Below are 18,909 nucleotides of genomic sequence, written 5' to 3'. Positions count from 1 at the left end.
TCTTTTAATAAAATTAAAAATATTATTAGATATAATATATTATAAAATTTGAAATTAATACTATTTATTTTAATAATTTTCTTTTATATTATTTAGTATATTTTATAAAATATATTTTTATTTTATAAAATATTTAATTATTATTATCATAATTATTATTAATTATCAATTTTTTTAATAATATTAATTTCTTTTAATATTTAATATATCTTTTATATTTATTTTAATTAATTATTTTTTAAAATTTAATATTTTTAATATTATTTAAAATGTTATTTATTTTCTAAAAAAAATTATAATATTTCTTATATTATTATATTATAATTTTATTCTATATATTATAAAATTTAATATATTTTATTTTTTAATATATATTTTTTAAATATTTAAATTTATCTAGTATTAAAAGAATTTTAATTTAAAAATTAATCTTTTTTTTAATAATTTATTTTTATTTATTTCTTAAATATAATAATTATATATAAAATAATTTATATTATAACTTTTTTAATTAACTAAATTAATATTTAATTATACATTTTTTAAAATATTTTTTTATTATATTTTATTAATTATATAACTTTTTAATAATTTTCTATTTATAATTGAAATTTATTTAAAACTTTAAATATATTATATAAATAAATAATTCTATTATATTATTTAATATAAATAAGTTTTATTTATATTAATTATTTTATTATAAATTATTATAATAATATATTTAAAATTTAATGTTTTTAAAATAAAATAAAATTTAATTTAGAATTAAAATTTAAATATAAATATAAATTTTATTATTAATTTAACTTTATTTCAATTTAAATTTATTTTAATAATAAAATTTATTAATATTATAAAATATTTTTTTTTATAATTATATTTAAATAATTTTAATAACATTTTATAATTAATATCTTTTTACCCCTTTAAAGCCGAGGTCTAAGTGACACTAAGGATATCGCTCGCGGTGGCTTCGCGCGATCTATCTAGCCATAACTTAAACTAGCTCGGGCCTGCCGTGGAACTAAGAAAGCATGGAAAGCTGGATGAAGGTATCAAGATGGGCGTGGTCCTTAGCGTAGACCGTATGCTGCACACTGGGACCAGTCCCATATGCCAGCCCGATCTAACTACCACCAGGGTGCATATCCTGGATGAAGCCCTCGCGCAGGACATTCTTCTTAAATATAGCACGCATCGTGTCGTCGACTCTGGCCCGTCCAAATACGGCTGTAAAGTCGTCCTCGACAAGAAGCTTAGATCCAGTCTTGCGTAGATCGCGGGCGAAGTTCAAGATGGCGTTAGACCCCCAGCCCACAAGGTTCTTGGCCGGGGCAACGTTCGCCAAATCCAGGGTGAGCTGGAAGGCGGATGTATAAGAGTAACGGTCTTGAAGGAAGGTCCAAGTAGCAACTGCGAGAGATGGTAGCACAAAGAACTGTGAAGTAACGCGTGTCGATGGGGTGATTCAAGCAGGGCGGGGAAGGAGTAGGGTAGGATGTAGACTTGGGCCTACCCCTGTATAACTGTAATCTGACAGCCTGCTTACAGTGACGTGGTTTTTCCTCGACCCGGGCGAGGAAGCACGACGTTCTATATACCGTATCACAGCCCTGGAATCACTACTATAGTGGTAAATGTTGATGTTGTCAATGGCATCAGTTGCCATTGGGCTTTCAAGCCCTTTGTTGTATTGTAATTTTACAAGGAGATAGTAGTATTCTACCTTTTACTCCACCTAGTGTCTTTTCCTTTTCTCACTAAGGTAGCGTAACTCCTACGAGCTCCGAGCCAGGGGTTCACCGTGCTGGATCTTGGCCGCGCCATACTTCTCCAGTCGGATGGCCTGGATGGCAATGAAGCCACTGGTATCCTCGGGGCTGAAGCCCTCGAGAGTGTCCATGCTAGCCTGCTCCTCACTGTACAGGTTGCTCTCCGGTGCAGACCGGGACAGGACGTGGGCTGCGCCCTTGTAGACCATCATGTTAACCTTGCCAGCGACGTGCTTCTGGCTGAATTCAATGGAGTTCTCCAGGAGTTCACGCTCCGGGGAGAAGTACATGCCTAAATCATGTCAGAATGGAATCTCTAGTAATAGAGCATCATGGGTGGTTATCATACCATTGTAGAGGCACTGGGACCATTCGTTTCCAATGTAGGCCATGATTTGCTTGACCTTGGAGTCAAGGGTCATGCCCTCGATGTCAACGTGTGCGAGACGGAGGACGGTCATGGCCGGGGAGTCGTAGCAGCCCCGGGACTTGAGTCCGATGAAGCTATTGGGTTATTAGCACAAGAGTAAGAGAGCAAGGACAAGGATACAAACCGAGATTCAACGATGTCTATCCGTCCGACACCGTTGCGGCCAGCGATGTCGTTGAGAGCCTTGAAGAGCTCGAGCGAGCCAGTAACGGTCTCACCACCCTCCACCTCCAGCTTGACGGGGATGCCCTCCTTGAACGTGACGGAGAACTTGGTCGGGACATCGGGCGCCTCGAGAGGATCTACATACCACATGTGTTAGTCAATCTCCACAGCACATACACTGAGACCCATTTGGATCGGGTGCAATATGACTGTACGCACCAACGGTTCGGGTCCAGACATCCTTAGGCGCGGGCATGTCTGGCTTCTCCAGGATTCCACTTTCGTAGCTGCAGTGTGCCAGGTTATCATCCTGCGACCAAGGAGCCTTGGGAGTGGACGAGACGGGGATGTTGTTCTCGGCGGCGAAGTTGAGAAGGTCTTGTCGGCCCCTATTATCATGTTAGTAAAGTTTATCGAGCAAGCTGCCACGATGAGCACTCACGCGAAGCGGTTGAAGAAAGACGGCATCCTCCAAGGAGCGATGACGGAGAGGCTAGGATCGCATGCCTTCCAGGCCAGCTCGAAGCGGACCTGGTCATTGCCCTTGCCTGTGCAACCGTGGCTGAGGATCTTGCAGTTGTACTTGTGAGCAGCTTGGACCTGTGCCCGAGCAATGACTGGGCGGGCAAGACTGGTTCCGAGGAGGTAACGATCCTCGTAAATGGCGTTGCACTGGATGGCGCGGAAGATGAGCTCGTCGACGAACTCTTGCTGCAGGTTGTCGATAACCATGCGCTCAGCACCGAGAGCCAGCGCCTTCTTCTCGACTGCAGCGAAGTCTTCCTCCTGGCCCAAATCGGCGAGGAAGCACTAGAGGAGGCCCATATTAGCATTGGGGTCCGAGATCGGTCTCCGAAATGAGACTGGATATAGGGCACATACGACGACGGAGTAACCCTGTAATAGAACACGTTAGCAAAGCAATCCAATTTGAATACGAGACTGAGCAGAGATGTTTACCTCAAGAATCAGCCATTTGAGGATTGTCGAGGTATCAAGACCTGCGGTAGATTAGCAATTAAGGTCTATCGCAAGGGGTCCATCGGCCGAAGCATCGGCCGGAGGGGCAGCTTTTGGAAAGCGTACCTCCAGAGTAGGCGCTGGAGGCAATATTAGCTAAGTTTCTGGTTTGGACGAGTATCAGGAATCTCTTACAGGCAGACTCGTTTGTCGGCAGACATGTTTGCGATTGCAATTGCTGTTGCGAAGCTTGAGTTGGGGGACTATGAAGGGAGATGTGGGGTGTGTGAGGTCGTGGTGTCTCGAGAGGATATTATTACTTTATGGCGGGGTGTTCTGCCATGACTGTGTCGGGCGAGATAATGTTTTTATGACGGTGTTTTTCTGCCACCCCGCCAAGGCGGTGAGGGACAGCTTCCAAGCCTCTCAATTCCAGCGGCAGCGTATGAGAGATAGATAGAGTCACTTTAAAGTCCGATCGGAGGCAGGGTCTCATGCAGATTGTGGTGCTATGCTAGCTGCTGTGATACGCTTGGTACGGCGCCCTACGAGGGCGCCCACTGAAAGCTCCGGTCTCGATCTAAAAACTCTAGCGGAAAATGAGCAACTCGTGGGGAAGTCCCCCCACCTTACATCAGAAAAGAGCAGAGTCCCCTGATTAGGACGCGCTAACTACTGCGATTGTGACTGTAGTACTAAACGGCCAACTGCCTACATCAGCAGCATCTCTTGTGACTCGACCGCGATGGAATCACTTGCCGTTGTCGCCAATGGAGCATCGGAGAAGCAGTAGACCATGGCTGTGAGGGCGATAGCCATGCCAACGGCATTGGTGAGTACGATGGGAATGATGGCGGCTTTGGGCTGATGTCGCGTCGTTGAAGACGCAGACCGGATATCCGTGTTGGCCAATGATCTCGCAGCAAGCCCTCCAACATGCCGATGATGCTGTCGAGGAGGATCCCGCGATCTACTTGATTACGACGGAGCGTGGCCAGCACTGCATTCAGTCTATAGAAAACCACACTAGTACTTGCTGACCCATTCCCATGTGCGTTCGGAGACGCACACACCTCTGACCTCGTGCTCAGTTTCATCGAAGGCTGGTCCCCCATTATCGTGATCGTCACTCTCTGTTTCCTCCACGCCGAGTGATGTTAGGTACCTGGCCACCCACGGGTACGTCTTTTTCATCTCGAATTGCAGAGACCGGCCAGGCTTGTCGACACTGGCTTCCTTCACCAGGATAGCCAGAAACGTCAGGTTCCCGGTTTTCAGCGCCCTCCGCAGTGCTTCCTGAGCCAGCCACGACGTCCCATCCTCACCTGTTTCTCCTCCCTCGCCGCTGACACCGCCGCGGAGCAGACCTGGATACCTGCCCAGCAAAGCCTGGAGCACCCGCGGCTGGCCACCTTCGGCCGCAGCGAGGACGGCCGCCCGAGAGTCTGCGCCGTGGCCGAGGAGCAGCTGGACCACCTCCTCGTGACCGGAACGCGCGGCGATCTGGATGGGCAGGTGGCCAGGCTTGCGCGGCCTGCCCTTGTTCACGTCAGCCCCTCTCTCGAGGAGGAGGCGGACCATGTCGATGCCCCCCCGTGATGCGGCTATCGGCAGCGCGCCATAGTATTGGCGTTGGCAGAGCAGGAGCCCGTCCGGAATGGCGTTGATCACTGCGCCGGCGTCAAGAAGCTTACGAACGAGGTCCTGGTGCCCATTCTGCACCGCGGACCATAGCAGCTCGGTGTCGAGCCCGGCGAAGTCCGAGAGTTGTCTCCCTATCATTTCCAAGAGAGCATCGATGAGGTCGGGCCTTCCGGCTTGGGCGCCGGCCTGGATGGCGCTCATGTACACCATACTGGACAGGGGTAGGAGGCGGTGCTCGGGACGGAGCAAGAGCCGAATAATGTCCCCTTGGCCATAACGAACAGCATCATAGAGGGCTTTGGAAGAGGAAGATCCGCTTTTTGTCCAGATGCAGTCGATTGCGTTATGCAAATCTTTGTCATGATGTGCAGGCCAGTCTTCCTGGCTGCAGGGTGAACATCTTGCACGCCAGGTCCTGGAGTTCGGGTCAATAAGCGCACCGCAACTCAATAGATGGCGCACGACCTCGACGTGTCCCCACGTGATCGCAAGGCGCAAGAGGGTAGGGAAGTACGGTGTCGAGCCGTTCACGCCTGCCAGGCTGGAAGGGAAGCGCTCATTGGGGTGTTGTTGAAGCAATGCCTTGAGGAGCGGCAGGTTGCCCGCAATGACGGCGCCGCTGAGAAGATTCTGTGCCTCGACCTGAACGTCGTCCCTGGGAGGGTCTCTGCCGACCATATTGCGGATTTCCTCCCAGACGCAGTCTTCCTCGTCGTCGGTCTCGGGATCTACATCTCGCACAGGTATGACTGCCTGCGCAATAGCCTCGTGTCGGCGCCTCCGCAGTTCCTGGTCTTCTTCGTCCAGGAGTTTGTCTAGCATTTGATTGACTCTGGAGACAACCGAGACATAGCTTTGGACTCTGGCTGGTGTGGCCGTGGTAGAGCGCGACTTGGCTGCAATGATCTGTCCCCGGAGTTCGGGGCGCATCCGGTTCGCAAGGCAGGGTGTGGCAGGGTCATCCAAGTCGACGACCTGGTGGACAGTGATAGCGTGCCGGATGGCAGCATCAAAAGCTCGGCTGACGGTCCGTAAAAGAACCGCCTTCTGAATACCAATGACAATGACGAGCTGCTCGATAACGAGGTCGAGCACCTCGCTCGGACAGGCCTGCAATTCAGTCATATCTATAGGTTGCTCGAGATATAAACCCATCCCTTGAACTAACTGTATATATTTATTCCAAATTTACAGGATTAAGACTATATATAGTCCATTTCAGCTTGACAGTTGTATAGTATGACCGAAGAGGGAAGATTATCCTTCCGGGTGGTTGGGGTCGCGGCCTTATTGGACAAAGCTGACATGACCGGTGTGACCTGCCTGCTTCTGCGGGCCGGTGACTCACTCTGACTTCATATTCTTGAGGTGCTTCCCCCATCTGCTGGATCTCATCGTGCATCATCATGCTCCGGTATTGACCATAGCGATGGTGTCTATGGCCCCGGAAATTGCCCTGGCTCCGGGTTATTGCGACTTCCATTGCCCAAGTCCGGCGGCTGGTGACTAATCTGCACCACGGCGCCAAGTAATGGCAAAATCAGTAGTGCTCAAGGAAAGTCTATTACTATACCAGCATCGTTCTAGAAGCTTATGAATTGATATACCATCTCCTTGCCAAAACCAGCACTGAGATCATACCTCACTTGTGTGTCATTGGCTTAGCAATTGCTCGCTAATGCAGTAGTTGACTTCGCGCCGGCGCCAATGTAATATACTTGCAGCGGCTTGGAAATAGCCTTTGATTGGCCAGATCCATTAGTTATGGGCTTGTCGGATGATTTGTTAGAAAGCCAGCGAACGACGCCCCCTTCATCGGCTGGGAGAGTGTAAATATGCGTGATGTGTACATAACAAACATGGGCCATGATCTGCTTACAACGACTGCGACCAAGGGTGTACAATGGCCACCCAGCATACTAGCAACAACGTAGCAGAAGCACATCTCGAGACCGGCACGATGAAACGAGACGTAAGCCCAGGCGCGCATAGGAGGCCTTCGGCAGAGGCAAATGGTTCAGCTGGCGATGGTGGCCCTCACAACAGCAAGGACAAACTGGCACCGCGGGCGCTCGAAACCAACGGCATGGACTTTACAGGCTCCTTCGCCCGGAACGCGCGCCCGGGCATCGCCGTCCCGATCCGGCCGTGGTACCGGCGACGGTCCTACTTCGTCGACGGGTGGACGGAGCCTTACCTCTGGAAGGCTGCTGTGCGTATCCATCCATTCCCATGGATCCTAGAGCCACCCTTTACTGCCCCTTACCACACAGCACCAAGCACTGACAACACACACACGCAGATCGTAGAAGCCGTAGCCAGCTTCAGCACCACCTACCTCAGCGCCCAGTTCGGCGGCACCCTGGCCAACTCTTTTTCCGCCTCGGCGAGTTCTCTGGGGACCGGGGCCGTCATCGGCATCTGGACGGCCGTGATGCTGAGCACGCTGATCCTCGCGACGGCGCCCGCAACGGGCGGGCACATCAACCCCCTGATCACGTGGACCACGATGCTGTGCGGGCTATGCCCCGTGCCGCGCGCCGTGCTGTACATAGTTGCGCAGACTGCAGGCGCCGCGCTGGCGGGCGGGTTCTTGGTGGGCTCGTGGGGGCATGAGAAGGCGGCTAGGTGAGTACGCATGAGAACGGCAGAGAGGAGGAACTGGGGAAACACGACGGGGTCAGAATGGAAGGACACTGACGACGACTCCAGATTGCACGGTGGCGGCTGCTTCTATGACCCGGCCGGCATATCCACGGGCCAAGTACTCCTCACAGACATAGCCTGCGGCTTCATCCTGCTGTAAGCTCACCCCTCCCTCCCCCCTGTCGTTATATAGGGGACTGCCCCGCGAGTTCCATCCAGGACTCTCGGCCCCTGACGCCTTACTTCAGATACCTATCCTTCGGCGTCGGCCTCGACCCCCGACAAGCGCAGATGTTCGGCCCGGCCCTGGGCCCCATCCTGGTGGGCTTGTGCTTCGGCATGGTCAACTTCGTAACGACTGGGACGGCACCCGGCTACAGCGGCGCCACCATGAACCCGGCGCGCTGCTTCGGGATGGCGGTCGCCTCGGGCGACTGGTCAAGTGAGCGTCATCTTCTCCCTCTCTCCTTGCCCCTTTCTTTGCTGCCTGCTGCTGCCAAGAGGAGAATAAGGACTGACGTGAAATGCCGAAAATCTTTTAGAGCAATGGGTATGGTGGGTGGCTCCTGTAAGTGTTTTCTGATTCCCCCATCATCGTGTCCCTCAATTCCACACCAACTACCAGAGAACGGGTACTAGAAACAGAACAGAGGGCTGATATAATGCGCATTCCGAACTAGGCCATCAGCGGCATCTTGCTAGCTCTTCTCTATAACCCGATACCTCCCGGATATGCCGAGAAGAAAGACGACTAGCCAGTCCTGGGGAGAAAGGACGAGAGATGAGGAGAGGGAGAAACTGCGATGGGGTTGACGGAGCATGTCACGTCAAGTGAACCTGTCACAACTAAATTAAGCATACGGCAGCTGATAGACGCCTTAGACATCAAGGTTGCTTGATCATAATCTCATTGACTACCTATCTCACAGCAAACAGACATCGGTAGTAGGAAAAACTGCTCGACGCATCATCATAACGGGGCAAATTCGACTGCTTCATTCGCTCTCCTCCACACAACTAACTACTATACATTTCATTTTTCTTCTCTTATTACTCATTACGGGCTTGATTTAAGCCTTGTCCAGACGCTCGCCGACCTTCTTCCAGTTGATGACGTTCCAGATGGCCTTGAAGTACTCGGCCTTCTTGTTCTGGTACTGGAGGTAGTAGGCGTGCTCCCAGGCGTCGATGCCCATGAGGGGCACGTAGTTGCCGGTGACGGGGTCCTGGTTGGGGCGGGTGATGACCTGCAGGGTGCCGGCCGTCTTGTCCTTGGCGAGCCAGGCCCAGCCGCTGCCCTGGATGCCGGCCAGGGCCGTGTTGATCTGCGTCTTGAGCGTGTCGAAGCTGCCAAAGTCGCGCTCAATGGCCTTCTTCAGGGCGCCCTCGGGCTCGCCGCCGCCGTCCTTGTTGGCGGGCGCCAGGTTCTCCCAGAACAGGCTGTGGTTGACGTGGCCGCCGCCGTTGAAGTTGAGGGCGGGCGCCATGGCCGCCGCCTTGAAGGTGTCGCCCTTCTCCTTGGCCTCGCCCAGCGCCTCGATCGTGTTGTTGAGGTTGGTCACGTAGGTCTGGTGGTGGCCCTTGTGGTGGATCTCCATGATCTTGCCGCTGATGTGAGGCTCGAGAGCGCCGTAGTCGTCTGTGGTTGGCATCAGGGTCAGTACACTTCATTTCGTAAAGAAACACCATGTTTCCGGCCGTTCGCAACCAATTGAAACCAATGGTTATTGTACTACTTACAGGAGAGATCAGGCAGTGTCGCCTTGCCGCGGGCGAATGTGAGGGCACCGGCAGCGCTGGCGGGACGAGCTCCCATAGCTCCGCGGACAGCCAGACCGGCTGTGCGGGCGGTGGTAGTGGGCATGCGGATCGGCATTGTGATAGTCTGTTGTCTCTGTCTGGGAGGGGTTTTCGAATATCAATTGAAGAAGTTGAGGTGTGTGTCGTGCGACTTGATTTGTTGGTGTTGTTGGTTGGATGTTTTTGTAGCAAGCAGTCCTAGGTTTATGATGTCAATAGAGACGGCAGGTTAACATTTTGGAGGGGAGGGTGGGAGCTTCGATAAAGCTCTTTATCTTGGTCGAGTCGGAAGTGCTCGGCTTCGGAGCTAGACTGTTCGGTCCATTCATTCTTTCGTCATGCATGCGCTTGGGGGCTCCTCTCAGCGGCACTCTAAGCAGTAACCCCCCCTGTCAGCCCCATATGCCGAGTGCTGCATCAAGTTGGATGCTGTTGATCCTCACCTAACACACGGTTATTGGCATTTTCTATGGATGCTGTCACTTTTCATGTCGTAAAAATAAGGCGGAAGCCTGCTGAGCAGCCCGGAACGGCAGGATATAGTTGTTTGCTTATTACATATGTACTACCTGAGAATCAGTATGTCACCAAAAATAGCTGGAACCCGAACCCCGCCATCGTTTAGTGCCCGCAACGTCTTAAGCAGCAAGCTCCCTTGAACCGCCGCACTAGTCAATATGTTCTGTGCAAGTGTATCCGGTACTGCCGCAACATGATTATCTTATACACTCTCCTATAGAGACGCCTGCTTGCACACGTGGCAGCGTGGGTATTAACAAATGCATACCATCTCTAAAACTCCTCGCCCTCGGGAGTGCTGATATATTCCACTGGTATTGTCTCAGGTACTGCATCCCGGCCAGTCCGCCTATTTATTCCACCTCTGCCAGCAAATCGCCCGACACATGTTCCCACTGTTCCGGCTGGCCTCTTCGCATAATAATATCGTCCTTCTTCCGCCGCTCCACCACCAGCAGGTCCGCCCCCTTCTGGAAGTAAGCCAGGAAACCACCCTTGCCGTCCATGCGGGCCGTAATGCGCATGTACTTCTCGCCCTGGTCGGTGCTCTTGGGCATGGGAATGAACCGGAGATCGTTTTCGTTGCACCAGTCCTCGATCTCCTGTCGAAACGTCTTCTCCGCCGGCTCCGCAGCAGCAGCAGCCACTTCGGGCACGGAGGCTTTGCTCGAATCGGCCCGAGGTTTGTTGTGGTGGGAGCGTGATTTGGGCTGGTGTGCGGGCTTACCATCGGGCCGCGGCAGCTTGGCTTGCACGTCGGCCCCAAGCTCCACCGCCTTCTCCAGCATCACCAGGCCCTTGTTGAATTCTGCCATGATGCTTTCTTGAGATGCCAAGTCCGGTAGAATGTCCTCTTGCCACGATTGGTACCATGTTGCAATCTCATCGTGGTCGGCTTCGTCGGTTGTAAGCCACTGATAAAGCACTTCGTGCCACATGGGGAAGACCTCGGCAACAATGACTTCAGCAATCATGGACGGCGCAATGATGTCCGTCCATTTCATGATGCCTTCCAGCATAGGTATATAGGGGTTTTGATCAGACGGGTCCACGCGGAAGTTCGTCCGCAAGTACTTGGCCATGCTGGGAATAATGTGATGCATGACAAGCGGCTTCCACTGGTCCTGGGATTTGCTCGGCCGGAAAACATCCTTCCAATGTTTGAGGCCGGGAACCACGCCACGGTCAAATTCCCAGACATCAATGAGTTGTCGGAATTTGCGCCGAATGTCTGCCACCAAACCGGTTCCTTTCGGTTCCAAGTGGTGAACTGGAAGATGTTGCAACCAAGGGAAGACCCAAAGATGCGGAAGGTTATGCTGTTTCTTTCGGGGCTTCCAAGCACTGATTGCCTCATCCAGGCGGCGAACGACTTGCTCCAGTAGCTGTGAGCGAACAAAGCCTGGGAAGAGCCCGTCCCACTTCTCAAAGATCGCCAGTAAAGATGCCGGGTTGTACACATCCCATTGCTGTGAAACTGCGGTAACCAACTTGGGGAACAGCAGCTTGAAGATCATACTTTCGTAGGGTGTTGTCGACTTTTGATGATGTCGATAGGTGCCGTCCACTTCCTGTTGCTCCCACTTAGCAACCGCCTTGCCGTTCGTTGCTTGTTTCTTCAGGCCAAGGACGCCCTGAATATCCATAAGGTCGGTAGCAAAGTTCCCAAGCTTGGGATCCTCCAGAGGCTGCCACCCGTTGACAGCTTCTCGCAGGAATGGGTGAATGGCTGCGACAGCGATCCCGGCCAGTTCGTCGTTGTTCGCACTTCCCTCCGCTTCGGCTTTCCTGAGTCCGTTGATAACTGGATCCCATTCTTTATCCGCGGCAGCTTGCGTGATTTCGTCGAGAACTGAGGCAAAGACCTGGAGTTTTCCGAACGCGGCTTGAGTTTCGTCAAGTTCCTGTTGGCGTTGGTACGTCTCCATGTCCAACCAAGCCTTCCTCTCCTCGAGGGTTTTCCACTCTTCGACAAATGCCGTGAGATCTCGCTGTGCTCTGCCGGCCAGTTTCCTCGCTTCAGTTTGCTCCACGGTCTCTGTGCCAGCAGTAGGGGTCAGAAGGCCGGAGCCAGACGTCAACATCTTGTGGCCCGGCCCAGTCATGTCGAGGATGGGGGCGAAGGCATCCGGAATATGCAAGCCCGGGGCGGCCTTCTTCATATCGTTGACGGTGACATATTTGGTCTTTGGGCGTCGTGGGGTACTGCCACCGCTGGCCGTTCCGCTATCCAAGCCTTGGGCGCGCTTCTTCTTCCTCTCGCGTTTCCTCTTCTTTTCCTCCTCTTCAGAATCGACGACCTCCTCGCCGCGCATCCGCTTTTGACGTTTCTCTTCTTCTTTCTCCTGTTTGGACTTCTCCTTTACCGCACCCAAACCGGCGCCTTGCGGTCGAAGAGTCGGCTCGATGATGACGTTTCGACCTTGTCCTTCAGCACCCAGACCCGTGCCTTCGACATAGCCCATCTTTGCCATCATGCGGGCGGCAAAGGACATGGCTTTCCCGCCGCCACCGCTCTTGCTGAAGGCGCTGGGCTTAGGGGTATTTGATGCTGCCAGAGGCACATCTTTGAGACCTTGCTTCAATACCGGCTCCGTTGCCGAAGACGGGACAAATCCTTTGCCCAAGGGCGTGCTTCCGTCGTATTTGGGTTTCACGAAAGATGTGCGTGCGGTAGAGGTCGGAGCCGTGGCCGCGGCCGCTTCTGTTGGTGCAGACGGGCGAAAGCCTAGCCCTACGCCGCCCATGGCGACGTCGTCCTCCTCATCATCGTCTTCTTCGTCGTCGTCCTCGGGGACAGCACCCTTGGAGCCGACGCCAAATCGGCCGGGCTCCGCGTATTCGTCATCTTCTTCGTCTTCCTCGTCCAGCTTTTCTTTGCCACCAGACACGAAGGACATGCCTTTGTGCCGCAAGTCTTTCTTGCCCTTCCACCGGCGCCCAGGACCGTCATCTTCGCTGTCGGACCCGAAAATGCCCAAAGCAGCGCTGTCTTTCGCATTGTGGCCGGTGCGGCGGCGTTTCCGTGGATTGAAATCGGTAAAATCGTCGTTCGCGCTTTCGTCCGAATCAGAAGATGAGTAGGCGGCGGCGTCGGCCTTGGAGATATTGCCTGTGTCATGCGACATGGTTGTGGATGATTGAACGAATTCGGTTGCTGCTGTCCTAAGGAGGAATCAATCGCGAGGGTGCCTAGGTAATCGCGGTTGCTGCGCGAAAGCTCTTATCTTATCGGCGATCTACGATATGATGCAACAAAAAAGTACGGTGGTTTGCAGCCTGGTGGGGTGGGCTTTAAATCCCATGGGCCAGCAATGGTAACTCCGAACACACAGTAACGGAGGTTTGTATATCGGTTCTTCTTGATATTAAACTCACTCATGGTTTTTTGAGCTATTGAAAAACTTACGGAGTACGGAGTAACTAGGGCGATGTTTTATTAGCTCTACTGATAGTGGCCGGTAACTGCTTAGCTGACGCTAACCAGCAATATCACAACCAGCAACGCAACACGGAAGGTCGAGTTGGAAGTGGAAATAACCATGGACCAGATCTGACCGGAATAAGATAGCTTCACGTAGCAACAATATGGGTGAATGGAAATGGAAGTTGTACTTCAGATGGCACTCAAAAACCTAAACCACCCCAAGGGTAATTGCCACTTGTCGAAGCACGTATTGAGAAGGCACCGCAAATATTATCGACGGACAGCATACTCAAACGTACATCTTTCTCGACAGGCCCAGTATGTCGCAAACTACCGGTAGGAGGCAAACAAGACCACGCTCAAGTATATACGTGTGTGCAATCATGATCGATTAAATGAAACCACCACGAGTTTGGAACAGTCTCCCTAGTCATGTGAACCTGCAAAGGGGTCCCTTAATATATCGTTCATTCATCGTGGTCTCGTTACCTCCGCCTTCTCTATATAATGGGTTGATGCCTCGGGCAGAAAATGCTTCAAGAATATATGCAAAGCGGGTATAGCAGAAACACATTTCATGTGCCAGGTCCCCCCAACCACCAACTCGCAGACCAAACAGTTGGGATGTAAGCTTGCGCCCAAGTAGTTTACCCTCCCGTGTAGTACTCTAATATAAGTAGGTCAGCGCGGCGTTGGTACGCATTCTTGATCAAGCATTCACTCTCGCCTCCTTCATTTCTTGACGCCCTCCATCCACTCCTTGCAAGCCTTGTTGCCGTCATGGGCGCGGCGGAACAGCGAGCGCTCCCACTCCTCCAGCCCGCTGAGGAACCCCTCGCCGCGGACGACGTCGTCGGTGGCGCCGGCCTTGCGGGCGTGCAGGGCGGTCTCGGCGGCGCGCGTGACAAAGGTGCGGCGCAGGACGGCGCACAGCTCGGGCTCCTCGAAGAGGTCGAGCATGCGGGTCGCGAGGCCGTACATGTTGTGGGTCTGGTCGCGGAGGGCGACGGCGCGCGGGTCGGCCTTGAGGGCCGAGACGACCTCGTTGGACAGGGCCTTGGGCATCTCGAGCGTCAGGAAGGGCGCCGAGTCCTCCGGGTTCGACGACTGCGTCCGGCTCGACAGCGCCAGCAGCTCAGCCAGCCATAGCGGTAGCGACACGGGCGTCTGGGCCTTCAGGGCCTGCGAGGGGTTGTTGTCGAGGTAGCCCAGGTCGGGGACGTCGAGCTCGAATTTGCAGGGCACTTTCTGGATTCGGATGTTAGCTTGGAAGGTTTGACGAGAGTTCATCATGTGATATTCTATGGAAAATACGTACCTCCGCATCAGTGAGGATGGCGTCAAGGTCGTAGTATGACATCTCCGCGGCTTTGCAGATTGACTGGCAACCACATCGCAAAGCTAACAATAGCAAAGCCGCCGTGATACAATCCAAGGCCAGCACCTTCCTTGGTGGGGTCGACGCGATTGTCAACTACCTCGCGTCTCCTAGGCGTTGAATTCAATTAAGGCAGGTGGGGGTGAGTGCCAGTAGGCGGCTTAGGCAGCTCAGGCCTAATCTGCCTGTGAATCCAGGCACCTCAGGCATCTGATTGGCCACCTTAGGCATCTTCGAAATCAGCCAGCCCTCCAGGCAGCCGGGGACCCACTCTGGAAGGGTATAAATTCCCGTCCTCCCTCCCACCATTTCAATTTTCTTTCCTTTCCTTTTCTTCTTCATACTTACCTTGCTGGGGCTCGGGGAGATCAAGCATTCCCTGGGCCAGGTTGAGGAACCTGCATTGCACAGCGCGGCGTTCTCTCTTCCTATACTATCCTTCGGGATCGTATTCGGTGGAATTTTTGATGTCACACTCTTTTTTCATCTTGATCTGGTGCTTCGCGCATCGTCAATGAAGAAGAAAGCTTCTCTACTGTGGTGATGTTTGCTCAAGTACTCGTCTTGCTGGCGGTGATTATGTAGGGTGCGAAGGCTCGTCAATCTTACTGACATGATGACTGACCACGACAAACAGACGAGATGCTACCACCATGACTACTTCCAGCCCGAGGCTTTTACATCCTGGGATACTATCTACTGGTACTGGCGGTAGTGCCGTTACTGCTCGTCTGTAATTACATACGTAGGGCTGTTAACTGATTCCATTCTGCTTTCCTCCACCAGCAGTCCAAGTTCAGATCACCAAACGGCGTCATGCGTACGCGATCTTGTGCATGTCTTCGCTGTCCATATCCAAGCCCTGGCCATCGACAAGATGCACATTTGGATTTTGGTCGATTCCAGGCCTGGATGATTCATTTTCCCCATGTTCCATGCTCTTATGGCCCTTTGCGGCGCAGGCCAGCACCGTTTACCACATTTTGCGAAACGACGCAGAGCAGCAAACTCTTCTCTCATACCTAGCTAAGATTGCATGCTTGCCTGGCTCGTGTGTCCGTTACCCTATGCATTGCGATATCTACCTCAAATCTGCGTTTCGAACTTCATCACCTACCAGGCAGAGTCGGTTGATTCGACCGGAGCGCCAATCGCAGGCGAATTATGGCAGGTAGTTGCTTCACGATCCGGGTTACAGTACCAGTTTGCAACCTTGCAGACACGGCTTCCAGCATGCTGCAACAATTTTCTCACTTCGAGAAGCAATTTTTACCATAGGTCAGAACCGATTTGAACATCTTTACTGCTCCCCTGCCACCGAACATGTTGCGTGACTTTCCATCTGGGCCTACCTTATGCTTGCTCGTCGGCAATCCATCGACAAGGCAAAACACATTACAACCTTGCCAGGGAACTCACTCCTACATCACATAGCAATCACCACAACTACGATCATTGCAAGCCTCCCTCGTTTGCCCATCCACCGACCACCTGTGGGCGCTGGCAGAATATCACATTGTGTACACACTTTATGGTCTTCTGGACAATAGTTCATCTGATACAGCATCGGTTCCTGTTGAGGCTACGTTGCAAGATGCGAGCAGTGTTCCCAACAAACCCCATATCAATCCTAAAGAAAATGGAACCGGCACAGGTAACTCTGCAGGACATATGCAGTCAAAGCAGACCATTCCTGCTTTTTTCTTGTTGCTGTTTCTCTGCCTATCTCGTATGTAAAGTCATGCCGGCCTTCGTAGCGAAGAGTCGAGATCACTCGGCACAAGGCCGCTGGCCAGGTAGGCTTCTCGGATATCATCTTCCGAGCTACGAAGAGGCTCGACATGGTTCTCCATAAGGTACTGGCGCCTCGAGGCCAGGGTCTCGTCGAACGCGTGGAGTGCCTTGAGGGCCCGAGGAACGGACGGGAGCGTGGGGAGATCAGACAGGCATGGCGGCAGGGCGCCGTAGCCCAGCGCAAAGTGCTCCGTGTTGGGGCCACTCTGGAGGGCCACTTCGTATCCTGCCATGTTCAAGACCGAGAGGTCGTCGTCTAGTGGACGGCGCGCCACGTCCCGGCGGATGGCATCAAGGAATTTCACGGCTCTGCTCAAATAAAATTCGGGAACCCTCTCCGGCCCCCCTCCCAAGTCGCTGTAACAGGATGGCGAGCTCAAATATGGCAAAACCATCATCGCCGTGAGGCGGACATCCGGAGACAAGAGGCTGAGGAAGGTTCTGGCATGCCGCAGATTTGATCTGGGACTCAGAGTTCCAATGGGTTCGATTTCAAAGCAATAGAAAACTTCGGAAGCGTGGCCAGCGGCGATGTGTCGATAATACGGCAGCATCCATCTGGGCTGCGATGTAAAATACCTTAGAAGAGGACTCGCGGCGCCATATACGAGACCATCTGCTTTTTTCCCGAAAATGAAAGTCTGCGCGCCGATAAACATACGCCATAGCTGCGGGGCTAGGCTTCGCAGGTACTGGGACACCGCGACCAAAACCGCAGGAGTCGTGCCATAGGTCATGGCCGCTTGATCTTGGCTAGCCAGAATCTTGTATCGGTATTTGGTGGGCTGGTGGTCAAGGGGCGGAGGTGTCGGGTAGCACCAGGGGTTGCGATATTCCACTGGTTGTACCAGTCTCGGTTGGCAGAGAGCGGCCTCCATGATCATAATGGCCACCTGATAGCAAGTGTCAGCTAAAGTGTTGGAGGCAAAGTGGCCAAAACAACAAGACAACTTACCTCGTAGGGTAGCCTTGTAAATGGCGAGCCAATATTTGGCGAATCCATTCGAGCGTGGATACGGTGCAAACTACTGTTAAGCAACAGGACTGATAATTTCGTTCACGCTGGGTTGGGTTGAAGTGAATGCTCTGTCCTGGTGACAATGCTGGTATGACATCCAATGGCAACAAAGACGCCGAGTTATCGCTAAGGAAAAGATTCATTGCTGATAGTTGAGCAATATTGTACAAGTATGATATTGAGCATGGTAACCAGTGGTAACACGAGAGGTCGTGGGGCTACGATTTTGGGATTCAGTTAACTGGGGCTGGTACAGTGAGTGGCTACGCAGGCAGCAGGCAGCAGGCAGCAGGCAGCAGGCAACAGGCAACAGGCAACAGGCAACAGGCAACAGGCAACAGGCTACACTGCGATCGAAATTTGACTTAGGATGCTACATGTGAAGTTGGTCACGGGTTACTTGAGGGAGGTTCGCTCTGTGTCAGTTCATCTCGCTGCATGCGTGTTTATCATATCTTCGGTAAGCTATCCTGTCCCATCAACACGAGCTGTGCCAAACCTACCCCGTAGCAGCCAAATAAGTATAAGAATTGTTGTTGTTGGGGAAGGGAATTCGGAAGAGCGTCCCTCGGCCGTAATTATCGCAACTATCCCATCGAGGTAGTTTAGGAATGAAGTATATCTGGACTTGAACTACGAGAACTGCGGGCCCGCATTCCTCTTGTAAGTCCAAGCGGGGGGGTGGCTTTCGAGCTTGACCAGGTCGTGGTGATGTGCTCTGGCGGTTCCCTCGTCCCTGAGTCCGGAACGCACAGCGACCCGCTTCCAATCGATCTAGGTCACAGCCTGTCAGTCTATTGTTACAAATGGTGATATCAGGTTCAGACTCTTCTTACCTTCACCCTGCTCAGAATGCCCGCCAACCCAATCACAGTCTTGAGGTCGCGGCGGGTGATGGCAATCTTGCTTGGTTTAAACTTTCCAATGTCATCGTAGTGGTTCTTCGCAGCTTGGATGTTCTTGAATCCGGCACGGATGGTAAGCATGAACCATCTGATCTATAGTGAGAGGAAAGTTAGCTGGCTGTATTGATGTTGCTTCCGAAGCAATAAGCCACAGACTTACAGTGACCGACTCGAAGATGTCCCACAATCTGTCGAGGACGTCCATCTGATCGCCCGTAATAGACGCCATCGTGTTGTTCCAGACCTGGATGGTTGCGGAAGGTGCGATACGTAGTGATGCCCTTGGACGGCAGATACGTTGACGCGCATAGATATTGTAATGTGTGAATAGTATTGTTGAACACCAAGCACGATGCGCACTATTGCCTGGATTGTGGTTTGGCGCCAGTTCAGCTGTCAGTAGGGCATCCAAGATCGACGATTCTTGCTAGGGAAGCCACAGACACGG

At 52.0% G+C, this 18,909-nt stretch overlaps 7 protein-coding genes across 7 annotated transcripts; 1 reads left to right on the top strand and 6 right to left on the bottom strand.

Moving 5' to 3' along the window:
- Nucleotides 1-1,129: 1,129 nt before the first annotated feature.
- PG985_008182 (argininosuccinate synthase) lies at nt 1,130-3,551 on the bottom strand (the record flags this gene model as incomplete). Its single annotated transcript, XM_066827950.1, has 11 exons — nt 1,130-1,416; nt 1,553-1,596; nt 1,785-2,067; nt 2,125-2,279; nt 2,330-2,507; nt 2,548-2,759; nt 2,813-3,180; nt 3,253-3,267; nt 3,331-3,371; nt 3,457-3,470; nt 3,526-3,551. The coding sequence occupies 11 exons, from the start codon at nt 3,549-3,551 to the stop codon at nt 1,130-1,132; spliced, it is 1,623 nt and encodes a 540-aa protein (XP_066682862.1).
- Nucleotides 3,552-4,356: 805 nt separating this feature from the next.
- PG985_008181 (uncharacterized protein) lies at nt 4,357-6,099 on the bottom strand (the record flags this gene model as incomplete). The annotated part of the gene is made up of 1 exon (XM_066827949.1): nt 4,357-6,099. One exon carries the CDS (start codon nt 6,097-6,099, stop codon nt 4,357-4,359), a length of 1,743 nt encoding a protein of 580 aa, XP_066682861.1.
- A 778-nt stretch (nt 6,100-6,877) lies between these two features.
- On the top strand, nt 6,878-8,375 carry PG985_008180 (uncharacterized protein; the record flags this gene model as incomplete). Its single annotated transcript, XM_066827948.1, has 6 exons — nt 6,878-7,186; nt 7,277-7,602; nt 7,687-7,776; nt 7,869-8,062; nt 8,163-8,188; nt 8,301-8,375. 6 exons carry the CDS (start codon nt 6,878-6,880, stop codon nt 8,373-8,375), a joined length of 1,020 nt encoding a protein of 339 aa, XP_066682860.1.
- Nucleotides 8,376-8,690: 315 nt separating this feature from the next.
- Nucleotides 8,691-9,496, bottom strand: PG985_008179 (superoxide dismutase protein; the record flags this gene model as incomplete). Its single annotated transcript, XM_066827947.1, has 2 exons — nt 8,691-9,259; nt 9,361-9,496. The coding sequence occupies 2 exons, from the start codon at nt 9,494-9,496 to the stop codon at nt 8,691-8,693; spliced, it is 705 nt and encodes a 234-aa protein (XP_066682859.1).
- Nucleotides 9,497-10,292: 796 nt separating this feature from the next.
- PG985_008178 (uncharacterized protein) lies at nt 10,293-13,067 on the bottom strand (the record flags this gene model as incomplete). The annotated part of the gene is made up of 1 exon (XM_066827946.1): nt 10,293-13,067. The coding sequence occupies one exon, from the start codon at nt 13,065-13,067 to the stop codon at nt 10,293-10,295; it is 2,775 nt and encodes a 924-aa protein (XP_066682858.1).
- Nucleotides 13,068-14,098: 1,031 nt separating this feature from the next.
- On the bottom strand, nt 14,099-14,726 carry PG985_008177 (DNA replication complex gins protein psf3; the record flags this gene model as incomplete). Its single annotated transcript, XM_066827945.1, has 2 exons — nt 14,099-14,614; nt 14,685-14,726. The coding sequence occupies 2 exons, from the start codon at nt 14,724-14,726 to the stop codon at nt 14,099-14,101; spliced, it is 558 nt and encodes a 185-aa protein (XP_066682857.1).
- A 1,757-nt stretch (nt 14,727-16,483) lies between these two features.
- On the bottom strand, nt 16,484-18,690 carry PG985_008176 (uncharacterized protein; the record flags this gene model as incomplete). Its single annotated transcript, XM_066827944.1, has 4 exons — nt 16,484-16,847; nt 17,118-17,431; nt 18,393-18,554; nt 18,622-18,690. The coding sequence occupies 4 exons, from the start codon at nt 18,688-18,690 to the stop codon at nt 16,484-16,486; spliced, it is 909 nt and encodes a 302-aa protein (XP_066682856.1).
- Nucleotides 18,691-18,909: the final 219 nt, after the last annotated feature.

This window comes from Apiospora marii (assembly GCF_038362585.1).
Source record: "Apiospora marii strain CBS 49790 chromosome Unknown utg000005l_segment0_segment0, whole genome shotgun sequence".
Classification (NCBI taxonomy): Eukaryota; Fungi; Ascomycota; class Sordariomycetes; order Amphisphaeriales; family Apiosporaceae; genus Apiospora; species Apiospora marii.
This window is presented reverse-complemented; position numbering and strand designations above follow the sequence as displayed.